The sequence below is a fragment of the Takifugu rubripes genome, chromosome 3 (assembly GCF_901000725.2).
Source record: "Takifugu rubripes chromosome 3, fTakRub1.2, whole genome shotgun sequence".
In the NCBI taxonomy this organism is placed as follows: Eukaryota; Metazoa; Chordata; class Actinopteri; order Tetraodontiformes; family Tetraodontidae; genus Takifugu; species Takifugu rubripes.
Genome location: NC_042287.1, coordinates 6,993,301 through 7,009,369, shown reverse-complemented (window position 1 = coordinate 7,009,369; position 16,069 = coordinate 6,993,301). Strand labels below are relative to the sequence as shown.

Below are 16,069 nucleotides of genomic sequence, written 5' to 3'. Positions count from 1 at the left end.
TTTTATGGACGCTTCTAGAAAATAACTGATGAAGAAAACAGAGCAAAAACTGCCCACTTCCTGCCTGTTGGCGAGGTCTTATGCACCCCCCCCCCCCCAGTCTGACTCATTATGTTTTGTGTTCTCCAGGCAGATTCTTAATGCCGTGACTTCCATATGAGTCACCTGTGGCCCCGGAAGCCTCACAATGGGCCTCAGGAATGATGGAATGATGTCATCACCAACAAATGGCATGTGTGGATACACATGCTGGTGAATGAGGTGACACCATGGTAACCTGCTTTGTCCTCACTAGCAGGATGAAGCACAACTTGGGCATAAAGTGGGTTCGATCACGTTCGAGAATAGAACACATCAAACACTTTCATACAATACGATCCCAGATCTCTCCAAGAGCCATACCGGAAAATATTTGATGATTAATTAGATAATACACAATATACATATAGTTATAATAATAATGGTTAGATGTTGTTAATAATTTCTTTTAAAAGACCATGATTATTTTTCTTTTTTGAGCACTAAAACCAAGTCAAGCGGTTGATATTTACAGATATGTGGCTCATTGCTGGTGGTCCACTGTGAAAACGCAAAGCCATTTTCTCATGCTCCCCTCAGTGTGGATGAGAAAACAAACCACACACACACACACACACACACACACACACACACACACACACACACACACACACCCATCCATCCGCCTGCCCACCCACACACACGTGCACGCAGCAGCAAATTTTGGGGATTAGAAAGAAAGTATGAAATGTTGAAACTGACATAAATGACTGTTTTCTAAAAAAACAAACAAAAAAAACTGTTTTCTAAAAAAAAAAGTCTTTTGCATTTTTCTCCCATAATTCACATTGCTGACCTGTAAAAAGTCCTTAATTATGAGAATTTTCCAGTAACTTTTAGTCTGTCCCCATCAAAGTAGTGGAAGCAAGAATTAACGGTCAGAATTGCCGCACATAATTATGTATAAATAAAAGCTCTTGAGCGTCTCAGTGCCACATGTGCTACACATTGTGTGTATGTAATGTATATATAACTTGACCCATCTGACCTTTTTACTGACAGACTGAATAGAAAGGGTCAAAAAGTCAGACGGTCTAACAGAAGAGACAGGTGATGCTGACTCCGAGACTCGCCGCTAAAGCTGGGGACGGGGCCCTTGAAGCCAGCTCGAGAACAGCACCTAGAGGCCACCGGCTCCACCTGCAGTCACAGCAGACAAACAAACATCCAGGCCAGCTGCTTAAACAACAGACACGCGCAAAAACCTCCTCTTATTTTTAACCTCGCCCACACAGCACACAAGAAGCCCCCCCATCAAAGAAGACGCAGCCACACAGACGGACAGTAGCAGCTGCCCACGGGAGCCGAGCCAGGGGGTTCAGGTCGCACAGGAGGAACATTAGGTGTGGAATAACACACACTGGGCACTTTAGGGTTGCAGGGGGCATTTTTGCTACCGTCTAATGCTTATTTTGGCAAACGTGGGGAGCATTGAGAGTAAGGGATTCATTTCACATTTTAGTTTCAGTGTTTTTGATGGCAAAGCCAGTCCGAGTGTAAATAAACCGCGCTGACAGCTTAATTATGGAGCTTGACATTTAGAGAAAAAAAGAGAGAAACAAAAACAAACAAAAAAGAGGAGTTTCCATTCCCGCTGATATTTGTGAGATTACATGTGTGTGACTGTGAGTGGCTGCTGATACTCCAAACTCCTCTTTAATCTCAATTTAAACAAAAAACAGGAGCTTCACAAGGTTAAACTGCAGTGACAAAATCCTGAAACTATTAGACTATTAAATCAGGAGTCAAATCTCCAGACACAGCGTCGGTGTGGCATCAGGCTTGATGTCTCTGTAACTGACTGCAACAGTGCAGATATTTGGAAGATCATCACCTCCTCGCCGATTCTGATCAAAAGAACATCCGTGTGGATTAATTAACCCTCCTCATCTAAAGGCAATCACCTACCTGCTGATGTGTGTTTGAAAAGAAGCCAGGAACTGCTCATTACTCAGATACCATCTTACAGAGAGGCCCCCGGATGCCATCACTACAGCCAGAGTGATCTGTCCCGGGAGACGGGAGTTTCTAACTTCACTGTAATCGTGCCAGAACTGCAAGTAAACGCGGGTTTTAACTAACTCTTGAGGTTTGCTCCATCTCACTCAGCGCTGCGTCACAATACACACCAGTGGCCTGTTGCGTGCACATTTACGCCACCGAGAACTACATCCCAACACAAACAGTTGTTGCAATCACATCAATTGTGTCAACATTTATTAGAGATCTATCAAAATAAGCAAATGACGAGTGTCAGTCGCCATTGGCAACAATCGGCGTCTCTCATCTCTACCTCGCCTGGTGCTCCTCACGTCCGGCCGATGGGCTCCAGCAGCCGCCTGAGCTGCGGTCTGTCCCGGCTGAGACGCGCTCCTACTGCCGCAGTGCCGGAGGACTCCTCCATAGTCTGACGGGAGCGCGCGGGGAGGCCGCGCGGGGAGGCCGCGCGAGGACCGAGTGGTGGAACTTCCGCAGTGGCCGCGTGGGGGTCACGTGTTCACTCGTCGAACCGGGATCAGGTTCAGATCACTGTTTATTGATCAGTCTTTCTGTTCCCACAGTGAAATACAGCGAGTCTCGGTTGTCAGCAATTAAAGTCATATATTGTCGTCATAGTCATATTGAACTGGATTTTTTTCTTTTTTTTGTATTGGGGAACAGCATCCTCTGCGCGCGTGCACACCAGACTGTTTACATCCCTGCTCCCTTTCTCGTGGGAACCATAAAGAACTGCTTATGATCATATGAGAGGCTCACAGGAAGTTAGTTTACAGGCAGTTTCATCACTTTTTATAGAAGTCGGATGAGATTCATACAACAATGAAATTGGTGGCATCTTAATTACCTGCGTAGTATTGACAAGCTAAAGAACCTGTCATGTATCATAGTTTTAAAGGTTTGAACTGTTAAAACTAGCCCAGACAGTTCACTTGAGCTACAGTAATGGTAAAACTGCTGCATAAAAAGTTAAACTCTATATATAGGCGACAGAAGTGCATATTGCCGACGTTTTTATGGAAGTGTAATTGTCTCATCACCACTGTTTCTGATAGAAAATACTGTATGAAAGAGATCTCAATGTTTATTTACTCTCAGTACCTCATTCTGTCCACAAGGTGGAGCAACTCTCAGGATTCTCTCTTTCCTTCAACGACTCCTTCACACTAAAACGACTCAACTCGGTCTCCTTTCTACAAGTTTATTGGGCTACAACACAATGTTCACAAACAATACAGCATAGTGATGAGTCTATATGTACAGAAAGTTTTCATGGTGGCTCTTCACACACCCATGTCAAAAGCTACAGAACAGGAGAACATAAATAAATAAAACAGACATTTTTTTTCTGAACGAAATCAGCATGTGGCTATGTTTCTTTTTCATTACTATGCCATGTCACACTATTTTACTTACAAGATTAACAATATATAGCACATGTATTTTAGATATTTGGGAAATTAGACAGTGGAATAGCAGGTAACAATATATGACACATTTCCCCTCCTTCACGTTAACATGATGTCGAATAAAGGCTCCTCTTGGATACTTACTACAGTAGGTTCTGACCAGGAGTGTCATGTACTGAAATGGGGGTGCGATATGTTTTATGTTCATTGATTAATATTTGACTTATCTACTGGTATATTTGCTATGCTACGTTCAAAAACACACGCTCTTCTGGTTGTTTATCGGTGTTTGTTTTTTCTTTTAGTCTGTCAGGAAAACAGCAGTGGTGGCTGTGACTGTCATTGTTAAGCCCTGAGATGTTGTTGATGTCAGCAAGAGTGTCAAACACAGCGGATGAGTCAGGAATAGGATTTGACATCAAATCTGAAGGATCAGATGATTAGATTGTCTGATCAAAGATTTATGGTTTGAATGTAGTTAAAGCAGTGAACACTAAACCTTTAAATGAACTCTCTTTTGTTTTCTTGAAAGTTGTTGTTGATGTGAGACCTTCTTGCGTTTTTAATCCAACATCCTTTGATTTATCTCAGTACTCGTCGATCTACGTTACCCTCAAGACGTGCTGCTTTCAGCTGTCCTGATTGGCTGGTCAGGATCTCTCACAGAATACTCACAGCACGGCATGAAAAGTTGTTTCCTGACATGATCCCAGACTGGTGGCTGCTCAGCTGGCGACTCATGTGGGAAAACACGCTTTTAGCAGGCTTTCGGATCGTTGGATCGAGATCAAGAACGTCGGTCCTAGTTTGAACAATTTGCATCTAATGAATAGGAAAGAGTAAAACCTGTATACTGGCAAGTTTACGATTCTCTATGGAAACAAAAGCCTTTACTGGCTGTGTTTTTAACTCCAGCTCTGGTCCTGTGGCGTGATGGAGAAAATGTCCACGCATGTCATTCAGGTGCGCCTTCTATGAAAAATATGGAAATTTGCTTAAAGCTATTGGCTGGCTAATGCTGCATCTTTCTAACTAAATTCTAAGACCAGCTGCTTATATACAGCTGCAAGATCTAACTATCAAATGTGTTTAATTGCTCTAGAGGTAGAAGTTACAAATGTATGCATGTTTTAGGTTGATCATGACAAAACCAGCTCTAGTTAAGGCTCGATATGAAGACTCACACAGTGCATCGATGCGGGGAAGCAACCACCTTAATTGGGTGTGGGCAGAAATTTCAGAAGTTTACACTAGCATCATACAGCTGAGTATCAAAGCAGTTAAAAAATCCCTATAGCGCTGACAACAGCCCCGGGATTAAAGGAAACCAGCTCTTCTCTGTGGGTCTGACATCTGCAAAACTGATCAGATGCCTTCCTTTCAGCATATTAGTTCCAGACTGGAGTCAGGACACATGCAAAGATACGAAAGCTAACCCGCTTAGCCATATACAGTACATGCAGAGGCTGGGTCTTCTGTTGCAGGCTGCCATACTCTTATTTATGTCACAGAAAAGGGGTCATGCCTACAGTATGCCATCCACATGATGCACTTAAGAAGATATGTGCAGGGAATGCCGCACCGTGTGCGATCAAACAACCAGTTGCCGGTCAACTCTAGCTCTACTGGAGTATACAGCACTATTATTTACAGTGTGTGTACTAAATAGTCAGGCATGGAGCCCAGTTTCAGTTCAACCACTTCAATGGTGATCGGAGCAACAAATATGCAGTATTCAGGAATTTGACTGGCTTATGAATCGGTACGTTTGAAAGTGAAAGTTATGCATTTGATAGAAATCCTGTGATGACAGAACTGGAACAGAGTGGAACCCAAACCTGAAGGGCAGGAGCGCATCACCAGTGAGGCAGGAGGGGCTTCGTCGAGTTAAAGGACTAAAGGAGATACAGGAAGTTGTCATCTTCATCGGTGATGCAGTAGAGGGACAAGAAGCTGGGCTGCATGCAGATGGAAGGAGGGGGATATGAGTGTGTGTGTGTGTGTGTATGTGTGTGTGTGTGTGTGTGTGTGTGTGTGTCTGTGTCTGTGTAGGGATGGGGGTCTTTGAATGGGTACAGTGTTTGGTCATCATCTGAAAGGAGACAGCAGAGAAAGACAGAAGTGAATGCTTATGAATGAACAGGAGGTGTGTGAACATCAGATGTTGGATCTCAGCCTGTGCTGATAACTGGTTCTGAATATACAACAAGATAACAGAAATGCAGCAAATACCATATTACCGAATATAACTCGATATGTTTGCATTACTGTTGGTTTTTACTTGAATATGCATGCAGGTCTGTTTGTTGCTGTACCATGGCATTAACTGGCAGCGGTTTCCTGCTGAACGATGAAGTGCCTGTTTGAATCATCCATCTCACTGCCACAGTGAACATCGCTTCTGTCAATCCACAGACACAAATTCAGTCCACAACAAAACGCATCATCATTATTTAACAACCCGTCGCTCAAAAGTGACATGAAAAATGAGTCAATCCTCCTTTTGTTTCACACAACTAAAACACGTTCAACCAATGCACGCGCATCCATCAATAGCGTGTCAGTCAAAAAACCCAGATACAGTCAACATGAACCATTTAATTTCAGACATTCGTACCTGTTGTCGTTGATGTCTCTCGTTTCACTGACGTTGTTGCCTTTTGAGGGGAAAAAATTGGTTAGATTAATAAATAATCCTAATTATGCACATCAATATACAAGAAAGTAACACCGTGTTCCTGAGAGTGACTGCGTGTTCTCAGGATGGAAGCCAATGAGACACAGGTGTAACACATTACACGAGGACCAGACAACTTTCAAAGGGAAACTGGAAATACCAGTCCACGAAAGTTGCGTGTTCTTGCGTTTACCGTTGTCGATATTGAGAGGGTAAGACTCCAGTATGTCTCCATTATATCTACCTGCTCTGTAGCCCAGAGCTGTGGAAACTCTGGAACACACCACAAAAGGCAGCTGTTATCAACCAAGCTGACTTTAACCCTCCAGCCAGGGGGTGGGGGATACAAACTTACGTGTTGCTCTGGACAGAATTTTCATTGCTGTTGACGATGGCGGGTTTTGCCTGTGTCATGTGGCCTTGGAAGAGGGTGTTGCTGTAGGTGTTGCCATGCTCGGTGGCGCGGATGTAAGTGTAGAAGGGGTTGGTGGGAGAGCAGACAGGCAGTTGCTTTGGTCTCACTGGCTTCGCTGTCGGGATGATAGCGTAGTGTGAGGTAAGCTAGCAACAGGCACGTTGTCACCCAGGAAGGAGACCTATTACCAATCTGTGCTGAATGAGGGCGTCTCATGGCATTCTTCGCTCTCATTGCTTCCTTGATGCGGTCAACCTCCTGCTGGTAGCGTCGGCGGTCCATCATGGCGCCTTCTTTGGCATCCCTCAGTGCAGTCTCCAAGGCCTTAACTCTCTCAGCAGTAGACCGAAGCCGTTTCTCCAGCTTTGGAAGCTCACAACGCAGATCTGCATTGTCACGAACCAACTGGGAGGGGAAATTTTGAATATATGTGTAAACTCGCCCACACGAGAGAAGCAGGAGGACAGGGGGAGATACGTGAAGATGTTCCGGCAGGTGAGCCTTTTCTGGGCGTAACTCACCTGTTTGTGAACCTTTGTAAGTTGGTCCAGGTTATTTTCAAGAAAGGAAATCTTCTGCTTCTGGGTGCAAGACCCCCCGCTATCATCAGGTTCCATTTCGGAACTCTGCACAGAAGATGCAGAAAGAGGAGGTTCACTCCCGTAGTAGCAAGCAAGCAAGGATAAGAGCTAACAGGACCAACATAAGGGTTTCTGAAGAGCATCCTGATTTCCACGTACTTTTTTAACCCGCGACGTGAGGTCTTGAACGAACAGCTTGCGCAGGTTGTGGAGGGTCTGGAGTTCGCGGGCCTGGAAAACAAACAGATGAGGGGAAGAGGATCATGAGGGCTGTACGGAGGAAAGGGGGTGAGAGGATTCTGTATGTGTGGCTGGATGTTTTACTAACAACAGTCTCCTCCAGACCCTTCAAGTCCTGTTTAGTCTGCTCATGGCGCTCATGCAGGAATCTGCCCGGAAACAGACGCAGAATAAACAGTCAGACTACAATGTAGTGAATTCACTGTGTAGAAAACCAGAGAAAAAACTGACAAACAGAATCTTGTAAGATAGTAAGCCGTGTACGCTCTCTGCATGTGATCTTCTGACATCTGGACACTTACGAGAGCTCCTCCAGGCGCTCACTCTTGGTGTTGTCCTGACTCTTCAGGCGCTCAAAGTCAGCGCGGACCTGCGCCAGCTCCAGCTCCAGCTTAGAGTTACGACTGTTCAGAAAGATGTTTGGTGCACAGCAAAATAAGTGAATGCAAAAATACTCTTGTCATGTAAGGCGTAAATGATAGTGGCAGGTGGCCCTCCAATATGATCAGAGATAACATTAAGACTTAGCTGGTCACGCACTCGGTGAGCTCATCGATGATCCTCTGTTTCTCATTGATCTCGTCGCGAAGTCGGGCCAACTGCTTATGATGAAGGCCGCGGGGAGATTCACCCTGCAGGCGAATGACCTTCTGAAAGAGAAATGAGCAAACCTGCGACCACAGCCGGGAAAATGCGAAGGAAACCCAAAGCCAAAGATTTGCTATTTGTGACCATGATTATGAAGTCCACATACTGCTCAGATATGATCAAGCATTTGAACACAACCTCTGAGTTTCTTACCTTCACGTTTCCATCCTCAGTCTCACCCTTTTCACCATCCTTATATTCTTGCAGTGAATTATCTGGCGGGAGAATAGAGGAAAGAAAGCATTGGCAAGAGAGCCACCATCTTGTATTGAATATTTTGAAAAGGTGGATTCTTTTCCTGCGCGTTACCCTGATCTTGCAGCTTGGCCAACTCTTCGCTCAGTGAGTCATGACTCTCCTCCAGCAGTCTCTTCTTCTGCTCCATACTCTGCATGTATTCAGTCAAAGAGCGGATCTTGGCTTCATGCTGCATCAAAACACGCAAAAGGCCATAAAGATTCAAAGCTGTGGCGAACATTGCTGCTCAAGGTTTCCTCCTTTTTGCTTCTCTTACGACCCTCCCACCTGAGAGATGAGAAGCTGGCAGGAGGAGAGCTCCCGCCCGGTCTCCTCCATCTTACGGTGGCACTCCAGCTGCATGTTCTCCAGCTGGCGGCAGCGCTTCACCATGCTCTTCACCTCCGACTTGATCTTGCTGATGTAGAGACGCGCCACAGTGAACTCCTCTTCAATTGCCCCACTGATCTCCACCGGCTGCAATCGAACAATACACCCACAGAAATCAACACCTGGTCTATATTCAGGTGTGTCCTGTCATCTTTAGACTCAACACATAGTTACGAACAATATTTACAGTTACTCCAGTTATTTCCTATATTTATTGCAGTGTTCTTTTAGATACTCACCAACTTGATTTCTCCATTACCCACAATGGCGCTAAACTCGCTCAGGTCCCTCATCAGACCGTTCAGGACATCAGCGATGCGTTTCCTCTGCTGACCACTTACTTCCTGCATACGAGACAGCTCTGCTTCCAGCTCCATCAGACTGGCCTGTTAGCCAGAACATGAGGAGACACAAGATAAAGATTAGCCAAGCAGTGTTTAATGCAGGAAGAACGAACACACATCTGTCCACAGAGAAAGGATCTAATATACATTATTTACCCCATTTATTTTTAATAATGCCAACAGTATTTCCCATTAAAGGCCTCTACTCTACTGCTCTGCTACAGGTGCTCTTCATCGGTTCCACCGCCTCCCATCTACTAATTTCTTTCTACCTCACATTCACTCCATTCCTAAGCTCACGCACCATTTTCTGGGAGAGCTGGTCAGCCAGGAGCTGATTCTGCAGGCCTTTCTCCTCCACCTCCTGGCTCTTCTGGTCATAGTTGATGGCCAGCTCCTCCAGAGCCTGCAGCACCTCCTTCACCTCAGCCTTGGCACAGTCACTTTCCACCTGCAGCCTGCCCAGTTCAGCCTGGACCTTGTCTCCATCTCCCCTGGAAGAGGCCAGCAGCTATAGGCAGAGGGAGGGGACCATTCAGGGAGGCCCAGGGAACAGTTGGGTGTTCATCTGTGTGCGCTAATTGTGTGCTCTGACCTCATCCTGGTCCAGCATCTGCTGCTTCAACTTCTCCACCAACTGACATTGGAGGTTGATCTCATCATCCTGCGTAAATGAGACGCTGACTCAAGTGCCAACATGACTAATATCCAGGCTACATAAATTAATGATCTGAGTATGTTTCCCAGATATGAATTGGAACCATACAAGAGAGTATATAAGAGTTTATACTGCTAGATAATAGGTCACTTGGACCACGAGGACATTCATTTTTCCACGGGATGAATGATCTTAAACCAGTTTAGGATGTTTTCTTTATCTATTTGTTTCACCTTGTCATCCAGCTGCTTGTACAACTTGCGGATCTCCTCCTCATACTTCTGCCGCTCCTCCTCGGAAATGCGAACAACAATGGAGGAGGTGTCATTGTCCAAAATTGGGCGCTGCTCCGTGGTCTCAATCCGGTTAACCACGTTGGATGTGGTGCGCTCGGTCTCTGGCACATCCTCTCCTGAAGAAACACACGGGAAAAGTTCCGCTAACGACATCAACATCTACTAGAAGGCCGTCAGGCTGAGCCGGCATCTCACCGTTTCTCCAGCGATTGAGCTCAGCCTCCAGCTTCTGAATGGTGTCCTTCATCGTCTTGTTCTTCTCCTTCTCCTTCTCATACTTCCTCTTCCACTGCTCGGCTGTCAGCTCCAGGTTAATAGAGGCAGTGTTCCTGATGGTCTTGGCGCTGTGAAATGAGTTAAAAAAAAAAGAATTGTACATTGAACATTTACAGCAAATCTTTATTTTGATGTGTTGACTGGATAATCTGTACCGTTGACCAAACATCAGAGTGGATTTGGTCTCTGCTTCATTGTAGCTGGAGGGAGAGCAGCAGATGAACATGGTCGTGCGACAGTTCCCTCCCAGGGAGTCCTGCAGGATGCGGGTCATTTTGCTGTCCCTGTATGGCACGTGACTCTTCTGCCAAAGGAGAGGAAAGAAAAAAGGATCAGAAAGGAAGAAGACAAAAATTAGAGCTTTGATCTTCTAGTTTTGCAGCAAGTCACCAAGAAGATTAAATTCATCTAAAAACTGCAGTTAGTGGAAAAAGAAGATGGATGTGGGTATTTATTAAAAGAGGGACTATAAAGAAATGTTGAGAACAGGCATCAACATGATGAGTGGTTAATAATGTTCTACTTCTGCATTGTTTACTCGTAAGGATATAGAGGTAACCCTAACCGTGCCCTCAGCCAAAGCAGAGATGACATTCCCCAGAGCAGAGAGAGACTTGTTGATATTCTTTGCCTCATCCAGGACCGCCCCAGCAGCGCCTGTCTTGCTGACCTGAAAGAAGAGGGGCAATAAGACTTGAGCAGTGTCACCAAGCAGTTAAAACTCCTGGTTGGCGTTGAGTCAGACACCGGTTCACTGCACACGCTCTTACCTTCTCGCTGCCAGCCAGATCCACCAGGTACAGTTTCCCACTCAGTTTCTGCTCCGTTTCCACATGTTCCTGCTTGATGTTAATCAGAAAGATGCTGTGGCTGCGGGAACTGTGCTCATTCATGTCTGCACAAAACAGAAGGCAACCCTTTAGAAGGTTAAACACAGGTCACTCCTGCTTTTGTTATGTGAGAAAATGAGTATTTATGTTGCCGTGTGTGTAACTGCCCACATATTTCTGCACAACCAACCTGGGATGCTAATGCAGCAGAGGGATATTACAGTATTATTGGAATAAACAACACTAATCCAATTGTCGGCTGCTCTCCTTATATACGGTAAGTTCAGGTTTCTCTGCAGATGGTATCTGAGGACACCGTCTCAGTGTCTGCAGAGTGTTGGTCCATTAGACCGTCAACAACTCTGAGCACTGTGAGTCATCAGAAGTCAACTAGAAAACAATGTAAAACAATGGAGACCACACAAAACTGCAAATTTGATCTCGTCCCCTGTCACAGTCAGGCGTTGTTTTAATATAAAGTATTTTACATCTATAAGAAAACATGTGTGCAAGACTTTTGAGTTATGCTGCATAAAACCGCTACTAACCTCTTATTCCATTTCTGTTGTCTGTGCCCTAAATGCTCATAAATACACTCCAGTATTTGTTATTTCGCACTAATGTGTAAAACACCAGTTAAATGAAAACATCAATCTCAGCAGGCTTTTGTCATTTTGCTGAATGTGATTAAGAAGAGAAGCAGGGAGTGAACAGGACCCATTAATGTCCGCAGCTCATAATGTATGGAATAAAATGTCCCCTGGAGGCAACTCGATGAATGAATATCATAATAGAACAATTTCAGTTTGTCCATAATGTTCTGTTTTGATTTGTGGAAATGATGAAAGTCTGATGAAACCACTGATATATTCAGGCAAGAAACGATGGATTGACACTGAAAAGCATCCAGATGAAGCCTTTTAGTGAAAGTGAGACGAGTTTCTTCTGTCACAAAATCAATACACTGCACCGAAGTAAAGGGGGCCACATGATGTATATGTCACCCTCAGCGGTTTCTCATTACACTGATGGTGAATTTTCAACTGTAATCCTGCAGAACTGAGCTGCTGTTTATTAACTTTGAAGGTGTTGCAGGCAAAGAGGGAGGACTGTTTCTCATAGCCACTAAAGCCACTTTTCATCTGGCAGAGACGTTGCTCCATTTTGTTTCTTTGACAGCGAATCTTCTTGTAATAACGAGTACTGGGGCTTTAATATTGCAGCCCCCGGAAATATTACATAACTTGAGCCAACAACAGGCTGCATCAGCTGTCACATCACGCGAGAGTAATGAGCTCTGAGTGCAACTGAGGCACCAAAGACAATCTACAGTAGATTTACTTAAAAAATAAAATAAAATAAAAACACTCCATATGTACCGCAAAAACCGTGTTTCAGCAGGAGATAAACACTCACTGGTAACAGCAACATGGCGGTTGGATTTGCCCTCATCGATCACATCCATAACCTCCTCTGGGCTGGAAACAAAACGCTCGGTGCAGCCCTGAGCACAAGAAGAGCCAGATGATGTTAGAAGAGGCTAATATGACGCTGCTACTGACAAATATTTACCAAACTAACCTTAACAAACGGCACCCTGTTCTTATCTTCATGGACGGACAGGTTGGTCTTTGTCACTGAGGAGGACAAAGAGATTTAAAACAACGTGTGGAATATTTACAGGACACATGCGGGAGATTCAGATGCTGCCGCTGGCCACTCACCATCCAGGAGGTCACGGATTTTATCCATATAGATTTCAAAATATGAAACCTGGAAACCCCACCATACAATTTGAGTGTTAGTTCTGTTTAGACACACACATACAGACACAAAAAGGGACAAAAACACCACCTTGATGTGGAATTCCAGGTTTTCGTCCATTGCAAAGATGTGGTTGAAAATGTCCTCAGCGATGCGAGGGATGATGCCCATCTGGTGAGGGTCGTGCAGCTTGCCCTGAAACGGAAACTCTCAGTTACAAATGGGAGGAGGACGGCGATCGCTGTCAAGAAACAGAAGAAATGCATTTAAAAGAACCTAAGGATACTAATAATATAGTAAAAACTCTATCTGTGCCTCCATAGTGTGAGTCTTCCCGGAGGAGGTTTGTCCATATGCGAAGATAGTGCCATTATATCCATACAGGACATCTGTGAGGAGGACAGGAGAGGACGTAAAACCACTGCACGTCATCCACGTGTGACGCGTTCACCGCCTGGCTCCGGCCTACCTTTCACGATCTGCTTGGCACAGGTGTTGTACACCTGTTCCTGGGTGGTGTTGGTGGGAAACACGTGATCAAAGGAAAAGGACTTCCCCTGTGGAGAGCACAGACATCATGGGTCAGGATGCTGCAGCCGTTTAAGCATTTCAAGCTGATAGAGAAATAACACAAACGAGTGCAACTGTGCTCATCAGTAAGATCGAAGACAGACACAAGGACTTTAAATTGGTCTGTTGGAGCAGAAAAAACTTGCTGATTTATGACTGATTATTTTGAATTCAGGAGCAGAGTCACACCTCAGTATGATTACATGGATACCTTTATTCTCTTTCCTTATATCTGTGTGTATTCCTTACTCTCGTTATTATCATAGGTCGGGGGTCCACAGTGCTCGGAGCCATCTCTCATCATCATCAAGCTAAAAATGACATCATCCCCATCAGATGCTTCAATTCCACTTAATTTCTACAAAATTGGACACTACAAGGCAAACCAACAAAAACCCCACAGGTTTTGGCATTTATCTGGAATCACCTTAGCCTTAAATTGTACAAGCTAAATCCCCATATTGTACTTTAGACCAGTGAGATCTACAAAACAGAAATATGTCCTTCTGTGACACACGGAGGGGTGAGTCAGCCCTGGTTAATCCAGTTAATCAAAACCCCGAACGTCCCACATGAAAGGTTGAGGAGAGTGCAGCTGCTAAACATCCGCCTCAGCATGAGGCACATCTGGGAGCACAAAGAAACTGATTCATCCAAGAGACAATCAGTCCAGGAGAGAGGGAGGAGGAACGGGAAGTGATGGGAGGACAGATAAGACCAGGAGTCGCGCTCGAGCAGCAGAAAGAGAATGAAAACTGGTGAATGTAGAAAAAAGACAGATGAAAACAGAGACGAGAGGAATCGGGACAGTCGGTGTCGCGTGAGTTCGCCGGGTAGCATCGACCCACTCTGTCAGCAGTCGGGTGACACGGATTTCTCCCCTGTCACGGTGAGAGGGGAGAGGGGAAGGACAAGATGTTTCCATCATGGCTGGGGAAGGTTTCAGCATTGATCGCTTCTCTTTAGCCTTTCCTCAGGTATCAGATATCTCACAGGCAGCACCACAATCAGAAAACCTCACACAAGTTCAGGTTTGGGCAAAGAAGCTAGAGAGAGTCTGAAAGATAATCTGAAATGTAGCCATGAAGCACAGAAATTGTTCAATAATTCAGCTCAAAGAAGGAGCTGGGTTCCTAACAAAATGGCTTGAAAAAAACAACTCATTTTCCCAGAAATATTTTAGGTGACTTGTTGTTGTTTTTTTAAATCTGAGGACAGCCACAACATTATATGGGCATTGCTCTCAATGTCTGCTACAAAGAAGGTGACATCATGATGCCACCATCATGAACACCTTTCAATGGGCTCCAAATAATAATAATAATAATAATAATAATGAGTTATCAGTATCAGTGAGGAAAATACAGTTATAATAAACTGTGCAGCACTAAGAATGAGATTAAGAATTTAGAAAATATGGTTAGAATAACAACAATAGGACTTGGCATCCAGAAGATGTATCTGAATCAAGAGGCGCAAAAACAGGCCTGTTTGCGCACTTGTCCTGCATGAGGCCTCCGTGCGCGCATGTTTGCCTTCTGTCCCGTTACAGACAAATCACTGACTCGGGTTCAAATGTGCGTTATTCTGTGTGGTGCGGGTGCAGCCCTGGCCCGGGGCCCATCCCGAGCGATGGTTTATTGATGAGGGGCCTGGACGCACAATCGAGCGTTACTCACCCCGACAACGACGCTGTCGTCTCCTTGGAATTTGGGGAGAAACAGATCTCCGCGCACCACCTCCGACTGGTTGAGAGGGCGAAAGCGACACAGCACTTTTATGTTGCACTCAGCTGGGACGTCGGCCATTGCGCAGAGAGGAGGAAGGATGCTGCTTCTGTGGGGAGGAAAGATGCTGCCGAAGGAGGCTGGAGGCGAATCACTTCCGAGCGGGGCCTGAACAGACGGTCCAAATAAACGACTCACGAGCAGTCCGCACAGACTCTGAGGAAGGTAGATAGTTTCGATGGTTTAGCCCAGGAGGGGAGATAGAAAGCCTGGGAGTCGTTCCTACGCAGCAGGATGGTGGTGGTGGTGGTGGGGGGTTTTTTTCGTCGCAGTGAGGCGGACTAAACGAGACGCAAACCCGATGAGAGCCAGCCTACATCATCAAAACAAGCAGCCCCGGTGGTGTTATCGCTCCCTCCGTTTGAGCCCGTGCGTCTCTGCTGTGGTCGCTTCTTTGGTTGCGACGGCTGTCCTGCGTCTGGCCGGCTGAAGGTGAGATGCTGCGGGAAGGACAGTGAGGGAGAAGCCTGCCGATGGGTCAGCTACGCCCGCCACAGCGCCCCCTAGCGGCCCGTCAGGGATGGGCGTTGTCTGCATCCGTCTCTTTAAAGAGGCTCCCCAGCATCACCAGCATCACCAGCATCACCAGCCCAGCTCCCTCAGGCAGACAGCAGGACAGTTCTGGGATGTCTTCATCATCTGTAGCAGCTGTGGTGACGAAGCGGCCCAGTCATCGTTTGCTTGAATCCAGGCTGAATTAAACGTTTCAATGGCAACTTCAAAATAACCCGGAATTTCACTTCAGCAAAAATAATTCACAAAATTTTCCAGAGAGGAAAAAACGTTTCCTCGTACACAATTGGTTTATTGTTTAAATTATTTTCTAGGGTTATTATGACATTAGTTTATTGGGAAAATAAGGAGTTTTATA

The 16,069-nt window shown here is 45.3% G+C and overlaps 1 protein-coding gene across 2 annotated transcripts; it reads right to left on the bottom strand.

Moving 5' to 3' along the window:
* Window positions 1–3,263: 3,263 nt before the first annotated feature.
* On the bottom strand, window positions 3,264–15,377 carry LOC101067533 (kinesin heavy chain-like). 2 transcript variants are annotated; one of them, XM_029834181.1, is made up of 29 exons: window positions 15,091–15,377; window positions 13,311–13,398; window positions 13,157–13,230; window positions 12,932–13,036; window positions 12,802–12,850; window positions 12,659–12,714; window positions 12,494–12,581; window positions 11,018–11,142; window positions 10,813–10,917; window positions 10,403–10,551; window positions 10,167–10,315; window positions 9,909–10,087; window positions 9,613–9,681; window positions 9,322–9,528; window positions 8,913–9,059; window positions 8,572–8,760; window positions 8,356–8,473; window positions 8,200–8,261; window positions 7,939–8,048; window positions 7,701–7,802; window positions 7,487–7,547; window positions 7,318–7,389; window positions 7,099–7,203; window positions 6,766–6,982; window positions 6,518–6,692; window positions 6,356–6,435; window positions 6,103–6,142; window positions 5,801–5,886; window positions 3,264–5,577 (listed from the first exon to the last, which is right to left on the bottom strand). In XM_029834181.1, the coding sequence occupies exons 1-28, from the start codon at window positions 15,217–15,219 to the stop codon at window positions 5,808–5,810; spliced, it is 3,129 nt and encodes a 1,042-aa protein (XP_029690041.1). In that variant the 5' UTR covers window positions 15,220–15,377; the 3' UTR covers window positions 3,264–5,577; window positions 5,801–5,807. The 2 variants fall into 2 exon arrangements, with proteins under 2 accessions (XP_029690041.1, XP_029690042.1); XM_029834182.1 differs by having other exon boundaries at window positions 6,407–6,435.
* Between the last annotated feature and the right edge of the window lie 692 nt (window positions 15,378–16,069).

What these genes read in the sequence shown, in the direction of transcription:
- LOC101067533 (XM_029834181.1), bottom strand. Translation starts at nt 15,219, where the DNA reads ATGGCCGACGTCCCAGCTGAGTGCAACATAAAAGTGCTGTGTCGCTTT. An exon ending in CCGCCATGTTGCTGTTACCA is followed by an intron (nt 11,143 to 12,493) that starts GTGAGTGTTTAT and finishes TGTTTTGTGCAG; the next exon opens with ACATGAATGAGCACAGTTCC. An exon ending in GCCAGCTTCTCATCTCTCAG is followed by an intron (nt 8,474 to 8,571) that starts GTGGGAGGGTCG and finishes GTTTTGATGCAG; the next exon opens with CATGAAGCCAAGATCCGCTC.